Raw genomic sequence first — 21412 nt, forward strand, 5'->3', positions numbered from 1 at the left:
AAACACCAAATGCTGGTCTTTTTGTTGAGTCAACTGTTCTGGAAAGCCTTTCTCAATTATCTTTTCCTTCACAAGCCTAAAATGAGACTGTCAGGAGTAAATCTTCACGTGGACGCTTGGTTTCTGTGCTCTTGTTCAAGTGCATTTGTGCAGCTTAAAGGCGATCAGTCAACGCTGCTGTGTAAAGCCAGGTCACATGTCGAATGCTTTATTTACAGTAAGACATGATTCATTAATTTCACGAGCAAAAGGATCTAATAATAGGAGATAAAGTGAGAAAACTTCGGCTGCTCCATGAGCTCAATATATAAAATAAAATATATTTTATTAGGCTACTGAGTTTTACATTGATCTTTCTGATCAGTCAACGCTGCTGTGTAAAGCCAGGTCACTGATGTCGAATGCTTTATTTACAGTAAGACATGATTCATTAATTTCACGAGCAAAAGGATCTAATAATAGGAGATAAAGTGAGAAAACTTCGGCTGCTCCATGAGCTCAATATATAAAATAAAATATATTTTATTAGGCTACTGAGTTTTACATTGATCTTTCAAACGTATGATTCATTTCTTTCTGTAAAACTTTTGAAATGAGAGCACGATGACTGAGAGAAATGGGTTACAGAGGGAATAATAGTGATCATGTTATCTAATCACCACTCTTTATCTATTTACTAGTCATTTTCAGTAATATATAATCCTGTGGGATTCACATCCAACTCATATAAATCAATTCTGTGATGGTATCAGTGATGATACTGTGACACCTTGACATATGTTACCATTCAAATGTACTTTTACTCGGCGAGGACGCATTAAATTCATCGAAAGTGACAGTGAAGACATTTCTAATGTTACAAAAGATTTCCGTTTCAAATAAATTAGGTTCTTTTCTTTTTTATTCATGATGGTTTCTGCAAAAATATTGGGCGGCACGACTGTTTTCAACATTGATAATAATCAGAAATGTTTCTTGAGCAGCAAAGCAGCATATTATACTGATTTCTGAAGATCATGTGACACTGAAGACTGGAGTAATGATGCTGAAAATTCAGCTTTTATCACAGAAATAAATTACAGTTGAACATATATTCATAGAGAAAACAGTTATTTTAAGTTATAATAATATTTAAAATTTTTACTGTATTTTATGATTAAATAAATGCAGCCTTGGTGAGCAGAAGAGACTTTCAAAAATTAAAAATCAAGTGTTACTGAACATGAATAGTGCTTTTCGCACCATATTTTAGTACATAACCCAAAAAAACATGGCATTACATGGTTCCATCTCCATAAACGTAGTACTTTTTATATCTTCAAGTACACAACAACTGTTATGAATATAAACTATAGACAGGTTCCGTATATGAAATGAATACTCACTACTGGAATGTTTCGTTGAATTTTGGAGACCAGTTGTTATTCTTGGTTTTGGTGCTAAACTTGCGTTTCTTGTCAGCCAGGTGCGGGCCGATGGCGTTGACCTCCACGAAAGGCCGAAACATGGCGTTCGTCTGCCAGTTCATATTGTTCACACCCACAACTGCAGAGGAAGAGGATGCTCTCGAGTTAGATCAGCAAATACAAGAGAGTCATGTTTAATTATATGACTTCTAGATCGCATGCTATCACTACAGAGTCACATGATCAGGCACGAGGAAGATATTCAGACCTGCTTACACTGGGGGGGGGGGGGGGGGAAGACAAAAAATGGTATAGGTTTTACTTTGAAATTATTTGCACTTATAAATTGCTAGTAAATTTAAAAAAAAATTATTAGAAAGAAATAGCAAGTAAGACACTGAATTAAACGTGAAATGTAGAATCTTTGAAGCCCATTTCTGCCACAGAATAAAAAACATTTAAGAAGCAATAGCAACTTTTTTTCCTAAGTTTATATCTCACAATTCAGACTTTCTCACATTTCTGAATTTGTATGTTTATATCTCGCATTTTTAGCAAGTTATAAACTCTGAATTCTGACTTCTGAGTATATAACGCACAATTCTGAAAAAAGTCATAATTGTGATATAAAATCCGAATTGTCAGAAAAATGTTAGAATTGCGAGATATAAACTCCAAATTGTAAAAGAAAAAAATTCAGAATTGTGATATAAAAAGTCACAATTACCTTTTTTATTTCTTTGCAGCAACAAGCTTCCATAATAAAGACTGGAACAGTGTTTTCTTATAAAATTAACTCGAATGATGTTTTATTTACAACTTCAAAAAGTATTTTTTACAGTGTAGTAAACTAGATCACATGCTGTATTATAAAACATAATTACGGCTGATTGGATGAGGCAAATATGACCTTTTAATTTTCAATTAATGCACCAAGGTTCTCACCAGCAGTAAACGGCCTACAAATGTATTAACAACAATAAATCATGAAGGAAGTTAATTAAGGAATATTATAATGTTTGTTTTGTGGCTTTCCTCAAAGGCATAAATTCATAATAACATAATATCACTGATATTTATTTTTATTTTGAAAGTGCAGTTTAATTTTTATGTTTTTTTTTAATGATTTTTCATGCATTGGTCTGTTATGAAGCAGTGTTTGTGGTCATTAATTGGGTTTGTTGTGCAGGTGTCTCTCTGCAGTCCAGGTTTCGTGTCTCCTGTAGAGACGGAGCTCATTAACAGATCCTGAGCTCTTGATAAAGCGGCCAGATGAGAGCCATTACAGCGAGAGGAACTTTCATTCTGCTAATTACAGCAGCAGCAAACGCTTTATCAGTGAAATTACACTAACTGATTAAAAGAATACAGTGTCTGTGGCAAAGAGAAACATGCTAATTTGAGTAATTTAGACTTGAGAGTATCTAAATCATGAATTAAGCGATGTGTGTGTGTGGGTGTGTGTATGTGTGAGTGTGTCTGTGTGTGTGTGAGTGCGTGTGTGTGCGTGTGTGTGCGCGTCTGTGTGCGTGTGTGTGTGAGTGCGTGTTTGAGTGCGTGTGTGAGTGTGTGTGGGTGTGTGTGTGTGTGTGAGTGTGTGTGGGTGTGCATGTGTGTGTGTGTGTGTGTTACCTTTGACGCTGACTTTGTGCTCTCCAGTGCCGGGGTGTGAGATCAGGTCCACCTGGATGGCGACCTCCCCGATGGATGCAGACGTGGACTGACCTGGAATCAGTTTTGAGACACATGAACATCATACAGTATGTCAGATAAGAGCATGCATTACACACTGAACACACACTACACAAAATAAATACACAATAAATCCATAGATAGAGTGATTAATGAAATGTGCTTCAGCTTGACATATGAGACTGTTGTGATTAATTATGTTTTAGAACATTATAAATAAACCAACATATAAACACACACACAAATAATAAAAAATGATAATAATTTATAACCAAGATATATAAAATCTGTTCACACACAAACAAAATCTAGATAGATAGATAATCAGACACACACACACACACACACAAACAACACATGCTAATAATAATTTTAAAAAAAGTATAACCAGTATATATAAACACACACACACACACAATGTTACAAAAAGAAAGAAAACATACATATAAACAAAATAATAATAATTTATAACCTACTTTAAAAAAAATGTAAGAACTGCTACATAAATATAAATATGAACAAAATAGAACACACGCACACACACACACACACACACACACACACATACGCACGCACACACACACACACCTTGTATTTCTCACTTCTGTATATACTACTTCTTTCTGATACAACAATATAAACTAACTTATACTACACATAAGAGAAGCTCAAAATACAAAACTGGTGTTAAGTAGCATTTAGTTAGTCAATAAAGCTAATCAAGTTGCTTAACTTTATTAGAGAGAAAGTTGGAGAGCTGCAGATGCTTTAAGGCTGTTTTGAAAAGATATATATTAAAATGAGTCATTGCTATCTTTACGAAAAGTCAATATAATCTATCCTAAGAGAGATTAATTTCCCCTCGATTCATCTTTAATAGCTGTAGACTGTCAAACCCCAGAATTCACAATCCCATAGCTCTAGTCTAATGGATTTCGAGATGGTTGTTGGTTTAGACTATATTTTTGGAAAAATTAAACTCAGTCCTCTCTGGAGTAGGTCCAGACAGATCGCTCTGAACGGGAGAATAATGGAGGAGTGAATGCTGTGTTTTGTATCTTTGCATTTGGCCTTCAAGGTTTGCAGCAAACAGGGAAACTATCAAGGCCACATTTAGCCAAACTAACTGAAGATTTATTTTCCAGGCTGGAAATGCAAACAAACTTAAACAATAATGCTAATGAACACTAATCAAACTGTTGCAATTGCAATTAATGATAAATATTAAAATTATCAGTAAATCAACAGGTGGTAAATTAACTTTAGAACATTGTCTGCAAGGAAAATAATCACTAACTATTATAATAACAAATACAAAAAATATAATAATATTAATCAATCCTATTTAATTTATTTAAAAGTGTTATATTATCATATATATTATATAAATAGCCTAAATTTGCTTGATCATTTTACCAATGCACCAATAAATCGCTATATAATTGATATTGACTAGTAATCAACAATATTTATTAAAGTATAATAATAAAGAATAAACAGAGATGGTAAATTCAATTTAGAACATTATCTGCTAGGAAAAGCATTGCTAACTAGTAATAAGCATACATAGAAACACAAAATAATAATAATAATAATAATATTATTATACTCAATTATATTCAATATATTATACAATATGCAGTGTGCAATATGCATATATTGTTATACGTATTATAAAAATAACTTTTTATATAATATTGTTTATTTATTCTATTCTATGAATACATTTCCCACTTCTCACAGATACGTCATACAATAAGTACAAAAAAGCACAGAAATATATGAAATAAGCAATTTTAGATTAAAAAAAAGTTTACAATAATGCTACAAATGATAAAGTCTGAAAAATGTTGTAATCCCCAAAATTGTATTGCATAAACTTATGCATAATTTTGACATTAAGTTTTTTTTAAAGGGTTCATATCATGAAGAATCAAACTTGCATTGATCTTCTTAGACTTTCAGGACTCAAGGAGAAAACCAAAGTAATAGTAATAAAAAAAAATGCATGACCACTAAAATCAAAAACAATCTCTCCTCTCCTCTGTAGACGATCAGACGGAAAAACTCCAGACCAGAATCATTCAGTGACAGGCTCTCATCCATCTCTCAGACCCACAGGACACATTTTCACAGACAAAGAAAATAAAGCTGTCTCTGGAGGGAATTTAAAGTGAGTCCAGAAAGAACGAGCTGCAGGAGATGTTCCCTTGATTACTTCCAGAACTTGTCTGAAGGAGTCAGAGGTCACAGCAAACTATGGAAGTGCTTATTAAATTGTGTTGATATTCCTGCATAGACAGACTTAGACTTCTGATGAACACATCATTTAAATCGAGGTAAAATAAGCTGCTTTATATTTCTCAGTGGGTTTGCACATCATTATCACTTCATATCATCATCTGATTGAAATGCAGGGCAACATATCTAGGAAGATGCACACAAATGTATTTGCAATTGTAGATTGTGGGTAAGGTAGAGGCGTAGAGGCACACACACACACACACACACACACACACACAAAGATTTTGTTCATCTTTTTTATGTCTCTTTTGCTCACCAAGGCTGCATTTATTTACAATTCAAAATAACTTTTCTAAATTAATATCTGTTAAAATTTAATTTATTTCTGTTCCAAAACCCGACACATGATCTTCAGAAATCATTCTAATATGCTGATTTGCTGCTCAAGAAACATTTCTGATTATTAGTATCAATGTTGAAAACAGTTGTGCTACCAAGTATTTTTTTAATTTATTGTATTTTTGATCAAATAAATGCTTAAGAGACTTCTTTCAAAAACATTAAAGCTCATAATTATTCCAAATTTTTTGACTGCCAGTGGATAAACACATATATAATGCTGTTAGATTAAGTTTTAGCCCCGTTTAAAGACACTTTTCCTGACAGTGCATTAAAAAATGAGTGTGACGTGTCTGCTGTGTTTTCTGATTATTATCAATGTTGAAAACAGTTGTGCTACCAAGTATTTTTTAATTTATTGTATTTTTGATCAAATAAATGCTTAAGAGACTTCTTTCAAAAACATTAAAGCTCATAATTATTCCAAATTTTTTGACTGCCAGTGGATAAACACATATATAATGCTGTTAGATTAAGTTTTAGCCCCGTTTAAAGACACTTTTCCTGACAGTGCATTAAAAAATGAGTGTGACGTGTCTGCTGTGTAAAATCCCTAGAGATTCTCCATCTGAACCAAAAGAGGCCAGATATCCCAGAAATCCATCACCTGCTCTGACAGAAAACCCCAGAACTGCAGTGATGAATAACTCTAAACATGAAGTTTGATGAATTATAAACACACATCCTCAACTCAACACACAAAACTGTGCATCACACATTAGAAATCATATTCTGTCTGCAGCCTTTGACCTTAGGAGAGAGAGAGAGAGTACTGCACAATATATACTGTATGCTATTAAAAACAAGGGTTTGAAATAGTGTTTTAGTTCAAATAGTAGCATGGTTGTCACATGACCTCATTTAGTTGCATGTTTAAGTCAAGTTGAACAAGTGAAGTACATTTACTATCTTCAAAATAAATAGTTTGCCAAACTTACTGTCTGTTGGCAGAACAATAAAATAATGAGTTAAGAAGAAATATCGCTTCTGGTTCACTGGTCATGATGGAAAGTCAATTCAAGCAAACTGCATTGTGGGATACGATGGCTCTGTTCTAAAACCTGCTGTTTAGTGTCTTAGCAACTGCCTTCACAGTGTTGTTGTTAACTAAAAATTATTAAACATTTCTTTATTTGAAATCAAAATGAAATAAACTAGTAATATTAATATAATAGATATATTGCCTTAGCAACTAACTGAAAAAAGATTAAGTAATAAAATGACTAAAAGTAAAACTGAAATAATACAATAATAAATTACAATAGAAAATAAATTATAGTTAAATTAAAAAAAAGAAAAACAGATAAAAATGAATGAATCAACTACATAATTACTAAAACTTAAATAATATAAAGATAAATAGAAATATTACAAATAATTGAAAGATGATTTTCACAAAAAAAAATAAAATAATAAAAAATAACAAAAGCACAAAACAAAATGACTAAAATTAAAATAAAAATAAGATTATTTTCAAGGCAAAACCTGAGTTACAAAATAAGTGTTTCATACATAAAATACAGCAGTTTTATCATATTTTATTGAGAGTATTAGATTATAGTTGTTCCAAACCTGTATGAGTTTCTTGCTTCTGTTGAATATAAGATAAGATATTTTAAAGAATGTTGGTGAAAGTTCTTCAAAATATCTTCTGTTTAACAGTAGAAGAGTAGAAGAAGGGTGAGTAAATGATCTCTTTAAGTGAGCTTATTGAACAAAATATTGTCTTACTTTATTAAAAGCAGCACAGTCCCATAAAATATGTTTAATATTTTTGTGCAGAACACACCTAAAGTTGGATCATTCAGAATTGTACATTTATTTCTCTTACTTTTTTGTGCACTGTGTTTGTCAGAATGCATTCTGGGATTGGCATTTTTATTGGAAAAGCTTTTTTTAAATTTTTTTTAATCTATCTATCTATCTATCTATCTATCTATCTATCTATCTATCTATCTATTCTTCTATATATATGCCTGTATAATTTGTTCACTGTTTATTGCTTTGGCAACATTGTGCTACTCCACAGACATGCCAGACTAGCCATGGCTAGTTTGGGAGGTGCGGGTTTTGAAGAGTTAACTCGCGACATGGAGTTAAAGTGCCTGTTGGTGTTGAGAGCTCAGTGGAGGAAGTTAGTACAGCGATTGGAAAAGTTATTGGATATAATAGCATATGGTCTGCATCAAGGATGAACAGCGCTGTTCATGTCATGTTTGTTGAAAAAGGAATAACATTGAATGATACGCTCTAAAAAATGCTGGCTTGTTTCAACCCAACATTGGGTCAAATATGGACTAACTCAGCTGTTGGGTTAAATTTTTTTATTACATTTTTAACCCAAAAGTTGGGTTAGTCCATATTTGACTCAAAGTTGGGTTGAAACAACCCAGCATTTTTTAGAGTGTAGCATTGTGATAGTGTTTCCTCTCGTTAATCCAGAGAAGTAAGTATTGTTGTCAAATGCACCTCCTTTCATTGAGGATGAAATTATAGAAAGGGAACTTTCAAGACATGGTCAGATTGTTTCAGCCTTAAAAAAGATCCCTCTATAAATCTGTAAATCGCTATTGCTGAAACATGTTTCGTTCAGGAGACAAGTATACGTGGTACTGAAGAGTGGTGTAGAGGATTTGAATATTGCTCTGAAGTTCAGGATCGACGGGTTTGATCATGTGACTTTTGCATCGACTGAAAACTTGAAGTGTTTTGGATGTGGCAAAGAAGGACATTTAATGCATTCATGTCCAGAAAAAGAAACTCAAAATAATGGTACTGTGGAAAGGGCCGAGGAAGAAAATAACACAGAACAAGTGATTGTGAGTGGTAACAACAGAAAAGAGCCTGAGAAACGAACAAGTGTGACCCTGGAGCACAAAAGCAGTCATAAGTAGCACAGGTATATTTGTAGAAATAGCCAACAATACATCGTATGGGTCAAAATTATTGAATTTTTTAATGCCAAAAATCATTAGGATATTAAGTAAAGATCATGTTCCATGAAGATATTTTGTAAGTTTCCTACCGTAAATATATCAAAACGTAATTTTTGATTAGTAATATGCATTGCTAAAAACTTCATTTGGACAACTTTAAAGGCGATTTTCTCAATATTTAGATTTTTTTGCACCCTCAGATTCCAGATTTTCAAATAGTTGTATCTCAGCTAAATATTGTCCTATCCTAACAAACCATACATTAATGGAAAGCGTATTTATTGAGCTTTCATATGATGTATAAATCTCAATTTCATAAAATTGGCCCTTATGGCTAGTTTTGTGGTCCAGGGTCACAAATATGGTCAAGAAACTGGGGCTTGTGGAGAATCTTACAGTGTTGATGACATATCAGGTTCGGACAGTGAGAGAGAATCTTCTGATTCATTTACTAATGTGAATATGAAGAAAGATTTTAGTGGCTGTAGTTTGGAGAAAGTGAGAAGCTTTCTACAGTCTACCAAGGGGAAGCGGGATGTTGAAGTCACTGATTACTTCCCTGATCAGACCTTGTTTATTGAATCAGCCAGATGAGACAAAGAGGGGAAAACTGTCTATCCAATCCAGATGTGTATCGGCTGAAAAAAATATGTAGAGGACAATTTTCCAGCAATGATGATTTCTCCGGATTTACCAGATACGGAACTGTCCTTTAACAGTATCAAACCATTTGAAGGACAGAAATATTAAGTTTACTTGTGGAAAATATTTGTATGAAGTGTGTGTAAAAGTGTTGAACAAAAAACATCGTTGGTACATCGTTCTGATACTCCATGGCAAAGTAATTTATGTGTTGCTTCTAACTTTAAACCAATGTGGGGTACGTTATACAAGCCACCATTGAGAAAATCTATTGGAGATTTGCAGTGAAGGGTCTTGCTTGGCATTGTTGCAGTTAATGCCTTCATTTCTATTTTGAATCCCCAAGTAATAGACAGTTGTACTTTTTTGTACTATTGTTCATTGTTTCATTCATTGTCAAAGGTTACAGTCTCTGTTTGAAGTGTTGACAATGATTTTTGTTGACTTTAATGAATGTTCAGTATACCTGTATTTATTTATGGTTTTAAGAAGTCTAAAGTAAAGAAAAGAATGGGGCGTTTGTTGAATTTTATTAGAGGTCAAGCAAAGATGTCTATTTAAGTAGAAAACAGAAAATTGATTTTGGAAATAATTGTAATATAGTTACGTTTTTTTAAAGGACTTGTAAAAACAAGAATTAAACATGATTTTTCTTTTTATTCTTGTATGAAAAATCTACTGAACTTTGAAATGATTTGCACAAATGGAGAAGAACTCTGTAAAGTTGATAATAATGCTTTAATATTTGGTGATATTATAAAATGAAATAATATGTGAAAGATTTAGAATATAATATTTAGAAAATAAGAATAAAAAAATCTCTCTCTCTGTATTTCTCTCTCTCTCATGACAGCGAGAATGCTCTTACCTTGAGAGGTTTGGGTGCATATATATTTCTTGATCAAGGCATCTGTGGGTTGAGTGTAAAGGCTGAGGGCGTATTTCAAGGACTTGAGATCGGGGCTCTTCTCCAGGAAGGTTTTCTTCAGACCGTTTCCACCCGCATGGAAATATTGCTGAACGGAGAAACAAGCGCACTGGTTACTGAGAGACTCAAACATGCTGCGTGTATCCGGAAATCACTCATCCTTCACTCAGAAAACACATGAAAAACATCTATTCACTGTGACAGAGTAAATGAGTCATATACAGAATCAGGGTTACTTACCTCCGTGAAGTTGGCCCCCCACCCAACGCAAAACGTCGGCAAAATAGTCTCAATCGTTTGTGCTCCGTTTGTGCTGGTTTGTGCAGGTAAAAGTTTCGTTTGTGCTGCTTCGGTTTTTAAAATATTAGACATTGAATTAGAGGCGATGACGTCACCAGCCCCCCCACATGCTCCAAATTCACCCAAAATAATCTTCTTTGTTTGTGCTGGTTTGTGCCGTAAAAAAATAGTTTGTGCTGCTTTGGTTTTTTAGATATTAAAATATTATTTAGTGATAATTCTGAGGTCACTCAGCCCCCCACATGCTCCAAATTTACCCCAATAGTCTCGTTTGTTTGTGCTGGTTTGTGCTGGTATTTTTGTTTGTTACTTCTACTAAGCAGCACATTTTCATGTCTTTATATATCGGATGAAATATTAAAGTCAAATTACAAAGATGGAAATCAAGTGTTTCTTCACTGATCTTTAAATGTCTAAAACATTGTAAATACTTTTTAATGTGGGTCGAATAAAATAAAATATTGGCTTGGCCTACACTGAGAAAATTGGTATAGGATTTACTTCAAGACAATTTTCACTCAGAAATTGCTAGTAAATTTCACAAATAATTACAAAGAAGTAACATTGAATTAAACCAGAAATAATGAAGTAGAATGACTGAAATGCTGTCTTGTAAAATGCAAAAATTTTATTTTATTGTTATATTTTATTTTTATATTACATTGTATTATTAGCATTATTTTATATTATTTTATATTATATTAATTTTTTTAATATTATTACATTTCTAGTAATTCCAACAATCTCATCAAAAATCTGAAATCTGTTATGATATGATAATAAAATAATAATATAAAAATTCTATAATAATAAAATAAAACATTTTAAATGACAAAGTTTCACTGAGTTTGACCTGTGCATAATTTTGATTGTTTGATAAATGCTTTATATATATATATATATATATATATATATATATATATATACAAATTAAAGCACACACTAATTATTATATTATAGAGTTCAGAATGGTTTGCAGAGCAGAAATGACAGTAGTAACTATTTCATAGAAGCACAAGACTGTTAATATCATGCATTGACTGCACATTGTGACTAACATTGCCTTTGAGACATTCTGATTTAAAGTTTATTTACATTTCTGCTAAGCAATACTAAGATTGAATAATAGCAGAAAGTACATTGAAAGATAAAATTGCAAGAAAAAACATAAAATACAAAAATACCCCAAAAATATAAAAACATTTTCAAAACATTTTCTCACACTATTGCACTGCCTTACTGTTGAAATACTGCCATTCAGCATACATACACACAGACATTTCATCCGGTCTCAGTGGACGCTGCAGTAACATTCACAGCTTCATACGGTTAACCGAGTTAATCCTGAGTTAAAGGGATAGTTCACCCAGAAATGAAAATGTGATGTTTATCTGCTTACCCCCAGGGCATCCAAGATGTAGGTGACTTTGTTTCTTCAGTAAAACACAAACTGAGATTTTTAAGTCAAACCGTTGCAGTCTGTCAGTCCTATTATGTAGGTGAATGGGAATCACGGCTTTGAGAGTCACAAAACATACACAAACAAAACCAAAGTAAACCCTGCGGCTCGTGATGATACATTGATGTGTAAAGACACGAAACGATCGGTTTGCGCAAGAAGCTGAACAGTATTAATATAGTTTTTTACCTCTGATTTTCAAATGGACCATTGGTCTCAAATGGGTCTCAAATTGGACCATTGGTCTCAAATGGACCATTGACACTCCTAATTGAGATTGTAGAGAAGAGTGTCAATGGTCCATTTGAGAGATAGGTGGCGGTAATGCACTTATAAGTCTGCGATCCGCCGTAAAGCAAGAAGAAGAAGACGACGACTCACGTGCCGGCTGAAGAAGAAGGCGCGAAGACGCTCGGGACCGTTCGGACATTGAGGTGAAAATCAGAGGTAAAAAACAATATTAATACTGTTCAGTTTCTTGCACAGACCGATCATTTCGTGTTTTTACACATCAATGTGTCATCACGAGCCGCAGGGTTTAATTTGGTTTTGTTTGTGTATGTTTTATGACTCTCAAAGCCGTGATTCCTATCCACTGACATTATAGGACTGACAGACTGCAACGGTTTGTGTTAAAAATCTCAGTTTGTGTTCTACTGAAGAAACAGTCACCTACATCTTGGATGCCCTGGGGGTAAGCAGATAAACATCACATTTTCATTTCTGGGTGAACTATCCCTTTAACAGCGAGACGTGAGACAGATAACTCGTCTGTCAGCTGAACACAATCAGATGGGGGTTAAACAGAAGCCCGGAGCTGCAGAGATCACCGTCCACCGCTGGACACGAGTGTGAGAGACGACTGGCATTTGATCAGATCTACTTTATTATTCGATTAGTGTAAAGGCCGATTAGAGCATGAGCGGTGAGGACGAGCACTGACGTTTGCATGTCTGCCGTGATTGAGACAGATGAGATTTCCACCAAGGAATCAATCGCTCCGGCGCTCAGGAAAGGCCAGGTGTCGTTTTCAATGCTTGCATTGAGTTTTCCCCTTACTTTAACCTTTAAAATCAAATCAAATATTTTTAATCATATATAATTAAAATTGTATTTTAATTGTATACATTTTAATTGCATCTTTCATATATAAAATGCAGCTCAAAGTGCTTCACAGGTCAGAAAAAAAAAATATAGAAACGAAGTTACTCATCTAAATATTTATTCCTTGCATTGTTTAGCCTTTCTGTTTTCCATATCTAATGTTTGCATTTAGTTTCTTTGACTTTGACCTTATTAAAATAAATAAATTACTAATACATTTTATTTGTGAAGCATCATTCATATCTATCTTTAAAACTAAAAACAAAATTACATTTAATTTGAATAGGATCATTTATATGTATCTATTAAACTCAATATAAATAAATAATACATTTTGTGTAGAATCATTCATATCTATAAAAAAAATTAAATAAATTACATTTAATTTGAATAGGATTATTTATAACATCTATTAAACTCAATAAAAATAAATAAATAATAAATTTTATTTGTGAAGCATCATTAATATCTATCTATAAAACAACAACAACAAAAAAGAAAAAAAAGAGTTACATTTAATTTGAATAGGATCATTTATATCTATCTGTTAAACTCAAGAAAAATAAATATAAAATTCAAGAAAAATTTTAATCAATCAATATATAAATAAACAATACGTTTGATCTGTGTAGCATCATCATATCTATAAAACTCAATAAAAATGAATGATAAATGCTAAATGTTATTTTATATCTATCTATCTATCTATCTATCTATCTATCTATCTATCTATCTATCTATCTATCTATCTTTCTATCTATCTATCTATCTATCTACTGTATCTATCTATCTATCTATATCTATCTATCTATCTATCTATCTATCTACTGTATCTATCTATCTATCTATTAGCATAATCATATCTATAAAACTCAATAAAAATGCATGATAAATGCTAAATTTTATTTGTATAGCATCATTCATTTCTATCTATCTATCTATCTATCTATCTATCTATCTATCTACATGGTTAAAAAGTAAAAATTGCCAATTTGTAAAAAAAATACTCAAGATACATCATATGTGAGTTTCCCCTTTAAAAAATATAAATAAATATATAAAAATAAAACAATAAATGATATCTATCTAAAAATAAATTGCCAATGTTTTAAGAAAAACTCATTCAAGATACATCATATGTGAGTTTCCCCTTTAAAAAATATAAATAAATATATAAAAATAAAACAATAAATGATATCTATCTAAAAATAAATTGCCAATGTTTTAAGAAAAACTCATTCAAGATACATCATATTCTATATTATATATAAGTCTTACAATATTATTGATTTATTTTAATAATGGTTAGATATTTTAATAGAAAATATTAAAAGAAAACTATATTTCGAAGTGCATTGATTGATTCATGTTTAAAAAGACAAAACAAAGACATCAGACAGGGATTGTTCTCCTCTCCCTCTTTTTATCTGTCTGTGTCTCTTTTCTTCCCCCTCACACATTAATTATTATTCTCATTAATCTCAGCAGATATCTTCTCTGTTGTTGCTTTGCTCCTCGAGCACAGAATCCTGAGCTCATCTCTGCGTGCAGCCGTTTCCATCGGCAACATTTCACTCAAGGCTTTTGTGAACTTCCCTAATTAGCTTCAGTCCTCAGAATACCAATGAGCCAAATTCCCACTCCATGACCGATCCCAACAGGGAGGAACGACGGAATCAGTAATATCTCTGATGCTGCATGCATTTTTACACCACAGCTACAGCTACACACCCTTAATGTAAAGTAAAGGGAATCCAGGTCAGATCTAATCTGGTTCCTAGGTGGAAAAATTCATGTCATCACTTAAACCTGATGCATTTCTGGAAAAAAGGAGTATGTTTAAGTTGCATGAAGCTGCTCATAAATGCTGGAGTTTCTGCATGCACAGCATCGCCCTCCGGAGGCCTGGAGAGGAACTCAAAGCATTGAGGACTGAATACGATAATGCAATTTTGAGTCTCTTTTTATGTGTGGAATATGTAGCAGTGAACAGTCTGTGTGCATACCTAAAAAACATAAATAAGCCTATTTTAATTTAATTTTTAAAAACCAGTCTTAATTTTCCAAACTAAGCTACATTTTTATGCACCTGAATTTAAAAGCAGGTGTTTGATTGTAGCACCAGTCTATGCAGCAGTTCATGCGACTGTGCCCTGAATCAGAGCAGAAGAAGAGCGAGAAGCCCATACCTTGATGGTGGGAAGCACTAAATCCATGGCGGCACATTGTCGAGGGCTCAGACTGCGAGCTTCCTCCCGGATCACATGCTCCTGAACACAGAGAAAGACAGAGTCAATTACTGTCTTTACATCCACATTTAAATGCACTTCAAATCTTGTGACGTGACATGTGACATGTGACGTGACATGTGGCCAAGTATGGTGACCCATACTCGGAATTAGTGCTCTGCATTTACCCATCCAAAGTGCACACACACAGCAGTGAACACACACAAACCGTGAACACACACCCAGAGCAGTGGGCAGCCATTTATGCTGCGGCGCCCGGGGAGCAGTTGGGGGTTCGGTGCCTTGCTCAAGGGCACCTCAGTCGTGGTATTGAAGGTGGGAGAGAGCACTGTACATTCACTCCCCCCACCTACAATTCCTGCCGGTACGAGACTCGAACCCACAAACTTTGGGTTATGAGTCCGACTCTCTAACCATTAGGCCACGACTTCCCCACATTCCCACATTCATTTCCAACACCGGTCTAACTATATATACCACCTCATGTAAAAGAATTGGAATGAAATGCCATGCATAAAATGACTTGTTCAGATATGTTTGCTGTTTTTATTTGATTTGATTTGAGCTAATTATAATATGCATGCCCTCCATATTATATTTTATTTTAGCTATAATAATATTCATATAAATAAAATATATAAGACCTCCAGTAAAATGTTTTAGTAATAAAATCAAATATTTTCTTTTATGAAGGGTGTATATATTTGACTTCATAGCTAAAATGATCAAATCAAATAAAACGAAACAAAATTAAAAATATATTTTTCTCCATTTCCAAAGCTGGTCAAGCTAAACTACTTTATGTTAAACTGTTTTGATAAAATGCAATGCATAGAATAATTCTGAGAGTTTAGATTTGCTTGTCAAGTTTGCTGTTTTTTTTATTTTATTTCAGCTGTAAAGAAAAATATACATGCCCTCCATTATTTATGTATACATTTATTTTAGCTATAAAATTAAAAGCCAATAGCAAATATATTATAATGTATTATTTAATTTTTATTTTGTTCTAGTTATAAAAAATATTTTATTTTATGAAGGGCTTATATATTTCAATTCATTGCTAAATAAAAATAAATAAATAAAAAAGGGCTGTGAGCACTCAGTTTTGTTTAACATGTTTCCTAGTTTGTTTCTCTCTTTTTTCTAAAATGACTTTTCCAAGTTCCCTCCATCTTCTCTGGTTAGTTTATTTGAACACCGGAACCCTGTCCATAACATTAGGTGGGATATTCCGGTAAAACCCACACAAAATCTCAGGATTTATAAGGATGGCCAGTGTGCGTTAGTCTTTTAATGTGAGCTTTGCATGCATACAACATTCAGAGGTCAGCAGGGTTTTCTAGCAGCAATTTCATTTAATCCTACAGGTCAATGGCGGTGCAAAGTTTAATACAAATAAGCCTGAGAGTGATAAGAGAGCGGCGTGCGAGTCAGTGTTACAAGAGCAAGAGCTGATTCTGTCCACTGACTTCTCCCAGCTTCAGAGACGCGCTCACACCTTTAGTGTATTGATCAGCTGTTCAGGTCAGAACACATTCAGACTCGCTGCACTCCAGAACAAACACAAACACACCGAATGCACATTTCAGAACTCAGCGTGTGTTAAATCTTACTGCACTTTCATAAAACCTCACTGGATGCACAGTGCAATAACCCCCCCACCTCAGCAGCTACATAAGGTGCAGCAATCAGTAGAACTTATATTTTTGAATTTTCAATACAAATGTTTAAACATTCTTGAAGCAAATACATTTACTTCAGAAGCAACATTGTTTTGAAAAGATGATCAAAATGAAGTGTGTTTTTACTTGAAACAAGAATACATATTTGCCAGTGGGGTCAGAAAAATTATCGTTTTCTTTTTAAATTATTGTTCTCACCCCACTCTCAGATTTTATTTTTCTTGCTCTAGTCTTAAATTCACTTAATTTTATACTTAATATCTTAACTAATTTTGCTTCTCAAGTAAATGAAACTTGATTTATGAATGTTTAGATATTTTTTTAAAGAAATTAATACGTTTATTCATCAAGGATGCGTTAAATCGATCAAACGTGACAGTAAAGAGATTCATATTCTTACAAATAATTTCTATTTCAAATAAATTCTGTTCTTTCCAAACTTTCTATTCATCTGTAAATCCTGAAAATAAAATGCATCACAGTTTCCACAAAAATATTGGGCAGCACAACTGTTTTCAACATTGATAATAATCAGAAATGTTTCTTGAGCAGCAAATCAGCATATTAGAATGATTTCTGAAGATCATGTGACACTGAAGACTGCAGTAATGATGCTGAAAATACAGCTTTGATCACAGGAATACATTACAGTTTAACAGATATTCACACTGAAAAGAGTTATTTTACAAAACAATAATATTTCACTATTTATTCTTTATTTTTGATCAAATAAATGCAGTCTTGCTGAGCAGAAGAGACTTCTTTTACCATTAAAAAACGCTTCCATTGAATTTATTTATTTTTTTAGTGAGTTTTAAGGCAGCTGCATATAATACAAAAAGCCATAGACAGTACCGCAGTTTCACTGGGTTTAGAAACAGAGCGGTTGAATTCTACACACAAGAACAGGAACCATAAAAACGCATTTGGAGCTAGAGCTGCAATTGAGCAGAGATGTTTCAGTGCATATGAAATGAGACAGAGAGAGGGACAAATGAGATGGAGCGTCTCCGCGGCTGGACTGTGACGAGAAGTCCTCCATCTGTCTGACACCTGCTCAGATCCTCCTCTGGACTTAAACTCCTCAGCGGGGCACATATAATTACACCAGCAGAAGCAGGGAAGTTTTCCAGAGAGACCGTAATGATGCAAACGGGCAGCGTTTGACAGACAGCTGTAAAGCCTTAGCATAAGCCAGAAAGTGTTTTTGCAGCTAAACGGGAGCTACATGAAAGCGCTGCTGTAATTTGTGAGGATAGTGGATATCTAGTGCTGCTCCGAGTCCTCTGAGCTCCACGAGGAGCGATGCCTTCCAAATCTGACAAAATCCTGCCGCTTTAAGCTGAACATGCCTTGCTAACGTCTGCAATCTGATGCACATATTTGTATTCACAGGCTTGATTATTAAACCAATTACCTCCTATTTTGGGCTCATGTTCAAACACATGAAAGCCATTGCTTAAAGTTCATGCAAAAAACAAAAACACACACACACACACACACACACACACACACACCACACAGACAAACACAGACACACACACACATGCACGCACACGCACACACGCACGCACAGACACACACGCACGCACGCACACACGTACACACACTCACACACAACACAACCACACACACAGACACACACACACACACAATCACACACAACACAATCACACACACACAATCACAGACACACACACACACACACACACACATGCACGCACACACACACACACACACACACACACACACACACACATTTACATTTATTCATGTAGAAGATGCTTTTATCCAAAGCGACTTACAATGTTATGAAAATGTTATTTCTCAATGTTCTCTGATCATTTTGATCTGAATGTTTTACAAACGTCTTTTCTTGGTTATGTGAACGTTAAGTGAACATTCCGTTTTATCATTTTGCAAACATTATGGAAACGTTACCTTTGAATGTTCTCTGAACAAAGTAACAGTACCATTTAAAAAAAAATAAATGGTAGCAAAACATCCAATTAAAATGTTTCAGAACAAAAAAACGTGTCATGAACAATGTATAAATGACATTTTTGAGAATGTTACTAAAGGCCAGATAACTCGGAATGAATGTTCTACTAACATTATCAAAGCAACAGTTTGTGCAAAAATTTTAATTTACACACCCACATACTTGTATACTGCCAAAAAACAGTTAATAAAATGTTCTTAGAATGTTTTGCTAATGTTCCCATTAAGTTATGAAAACATTATTTCTGGATGTTTTCTGAACGTTAAAGAAACATTTCTCTTTTATCATTTTGCAAACATATTGGAAACATTACTTTTGAATATTCTCTGAACATAGTAACATAAAAAAAATCAATGGTAGATGAACGTCCAATTGAAACGTTTCAGAAAAAAGCTCCCTGAACGATGTATCAATCATGTTTTTGTGCAAATGTTTTGAGAATGTTTTTGCTTTTTGCAAAAGCTCATTTTGTATAATATAAAAAAAACAGCTAATAAAAATGTTTACTTGTTGCTAACGTTCCTGTTAAGTTATGAAAACATTATTTCTGGAGGTTCTCTGAACGTGTTCATCTGAAACGTCTTTTCTTGGTTATGTGAACATTAATGGGACAATTCATTGTATAATTTTGCAAATTTTACAGTAGTAACATTTTTTTTTTTTTAATGGCTTACAAATATTTACATTTTGATTAAATGCAGATAAAACGTTTCTGGGAAAAAAGTTCCATAAACGATGTTTAAATAAATGTTTGTGCTTATGTTTTAAGGATGTTATTAAAGACCAGATAACTTTGAATAGATGTTTTATAAATGTTACCGGAATGTTTGTTCATAACTTTCAGAGAACCTTGTCCAATCATTCTGAGCATGTTCCCTGTTAGCTGGGACGATTTTGAACAACCTTTTTTGGAGTTATAACAACACAATTTTTATTTTATGGGTCAACTATCCCTTTAATATGAAAGTTATAATGTTTTCTTTAGTATAGATTGGAAAACCAAGTCCTCACCTTGAGTTTGGAGAGCTGGCCGAGGTCCTTGGCAGCGCTGAAAATCATCTGAGCCCCTTGCTGTTAAACAAAAGCACAAAACATTTTGTTTGTTCATGTCACTTACTGGAATATTATTTTCCAAAAACAATGATGGCCATTGTGATAACATTTAAAATAAAATAAAATAAAATAAAATATATAGGGCTTTGATTAAATACTCTATTTTTATACTGTATTTTATTTTAGCTATGAAATTAAATATATAAGCTTTGCACCATTTTATTTTAACTATAAAGTAAAATATACAAGGCCTACCTTAAATATTTTTATTTTATAGCTATGAAAGTGTGTGTGTGTGTGAGTGTGAGTGTGTGTGAGTGTGAGTGTGAGTTTGAGTGTGTGTGTGTGTGTGTGTGTGTGTGTGTGTGTGTGTGTGTGTGTGTGTGTGGCTGACAGACGTGTTACACTCACTGTCTGGTCTGAGAGAGGTGGAAGAACTATCTGTTGTTCGATGGTGTTGAGCACTATCTTCCACAGCTCCTTAAGGACCCGTTTGAGAACCGTCTTCTCACAGATCTTGGCAAACAGAATTAGGCTGGAGAGAAAAAAGAGGGATGGAGTGAAAGAAAGAAATGCAACTGGTGCTTCAACAGATGTAGCAGTGGGTTTCCTCACTTCTTGTCCAGCAGGTCCATGAGGGGTCTCAGGACGGTCTCTGCATCCATGGCTGCGTTACTCTTGTTCCCTGCGCTTCCCTTCATCTGCATCAGCTCCTGGTTCATTTGTTTGACACAGTCCTCAATGACCGGCTTGAAACTGCACAGACATGATAAACCTAAAAACTACATCCATACTAGCATTCATTTAAGAAAGAAGAACACATTTTCATCATTCAAGCTCACCTGTATGTCTATATAACCATCAAATAAAATATATAAGTACTCTATAAAATATGTTTATTTAATAAAATAACAAAAAAAAACTATGATTTTTATCATTCAAGCTCATCTGTATGTCTATGTTTTCTAATCATAGAAGGCAACATGAATTTAATGCAAAATGGATCTATATACTTCCTCCATAAATGTTGCAGGTGTATTTTATTTTAGCTATACAGTAAAATATATAAGACCTTCGTTGAACTATAAATAAAAGATAATTTATTATTATAATTATTTTCTATTTTATTTCATAAATTCTAATCAATACAAATATTTAATTGTATTAAATACATAAATATAAAACAGTGATTTTTATCATTTTAACTATAAAATTAAATATATGTCCTTTATAAAAATAGTTTTATTTTATTTTAATGTATTTATTTTCAATCACTTGTTTATTTTGTTATCTGCGTCTTGTCACTTGTCATC

At 33.4% G+C, this 21412-nt stretch overlaps 1 protein-coding gene across 1 annotated transcript in view; it reads right to left on the minus strand.

The window, feature by feature from the left end:
- Positions 1-1384: 1384 nt before the first annotated feature.
- Positions 1385-21412, minus strand: part of LOC107554226 (protein unc-13 homolog C-like) — a 175996-nt gene continuing 155968 nt past the window's right edge. The window contains exons 30-36 of the mRNA XM_016236680.1: positions 20715-20855; positions 20511-20634; positions 20058-20117; positions 15300-15380; positions 10188-10335; positions 3039-3131; positions 1385-1545 (exon numbers count right to left, since the gene is read on the minus strand). Of these exons, the coding sequence (XP_016092166.1) occupies positions 1385-1545; positions 3039-3131; positions 10188-10335; positions 15300-15380; positions 20058-20117; positions 20511-20634; positions 20715-20855 (808 nt within the window). The remainder of the gene's footprint in view (positions 1546-3038; positions 3132-10187; positions 10336-15299; positions 15381-20057; positions 20118-20510; positions 20635-20714; positions 20856-21412) is intronic.

This window comes from Sinocyclocheilus grahami, unplaced genomic scaffold (assembly GCF_001515645.1).
Source record: "Sinocyclocheilus grahami isolate Dianchi unplaced genomic scaffold, SAMN03320097.WGS_v1.1 scaffold495.1, whole genome shotgun sequence".
Lineage (NCBI taxonomy): Eukaryota > Metazoa > Chordata > Actinopteri > Cypriniformes > Cyprinidae > Sinocyclocheilus > Sinocyclocheilus grahami.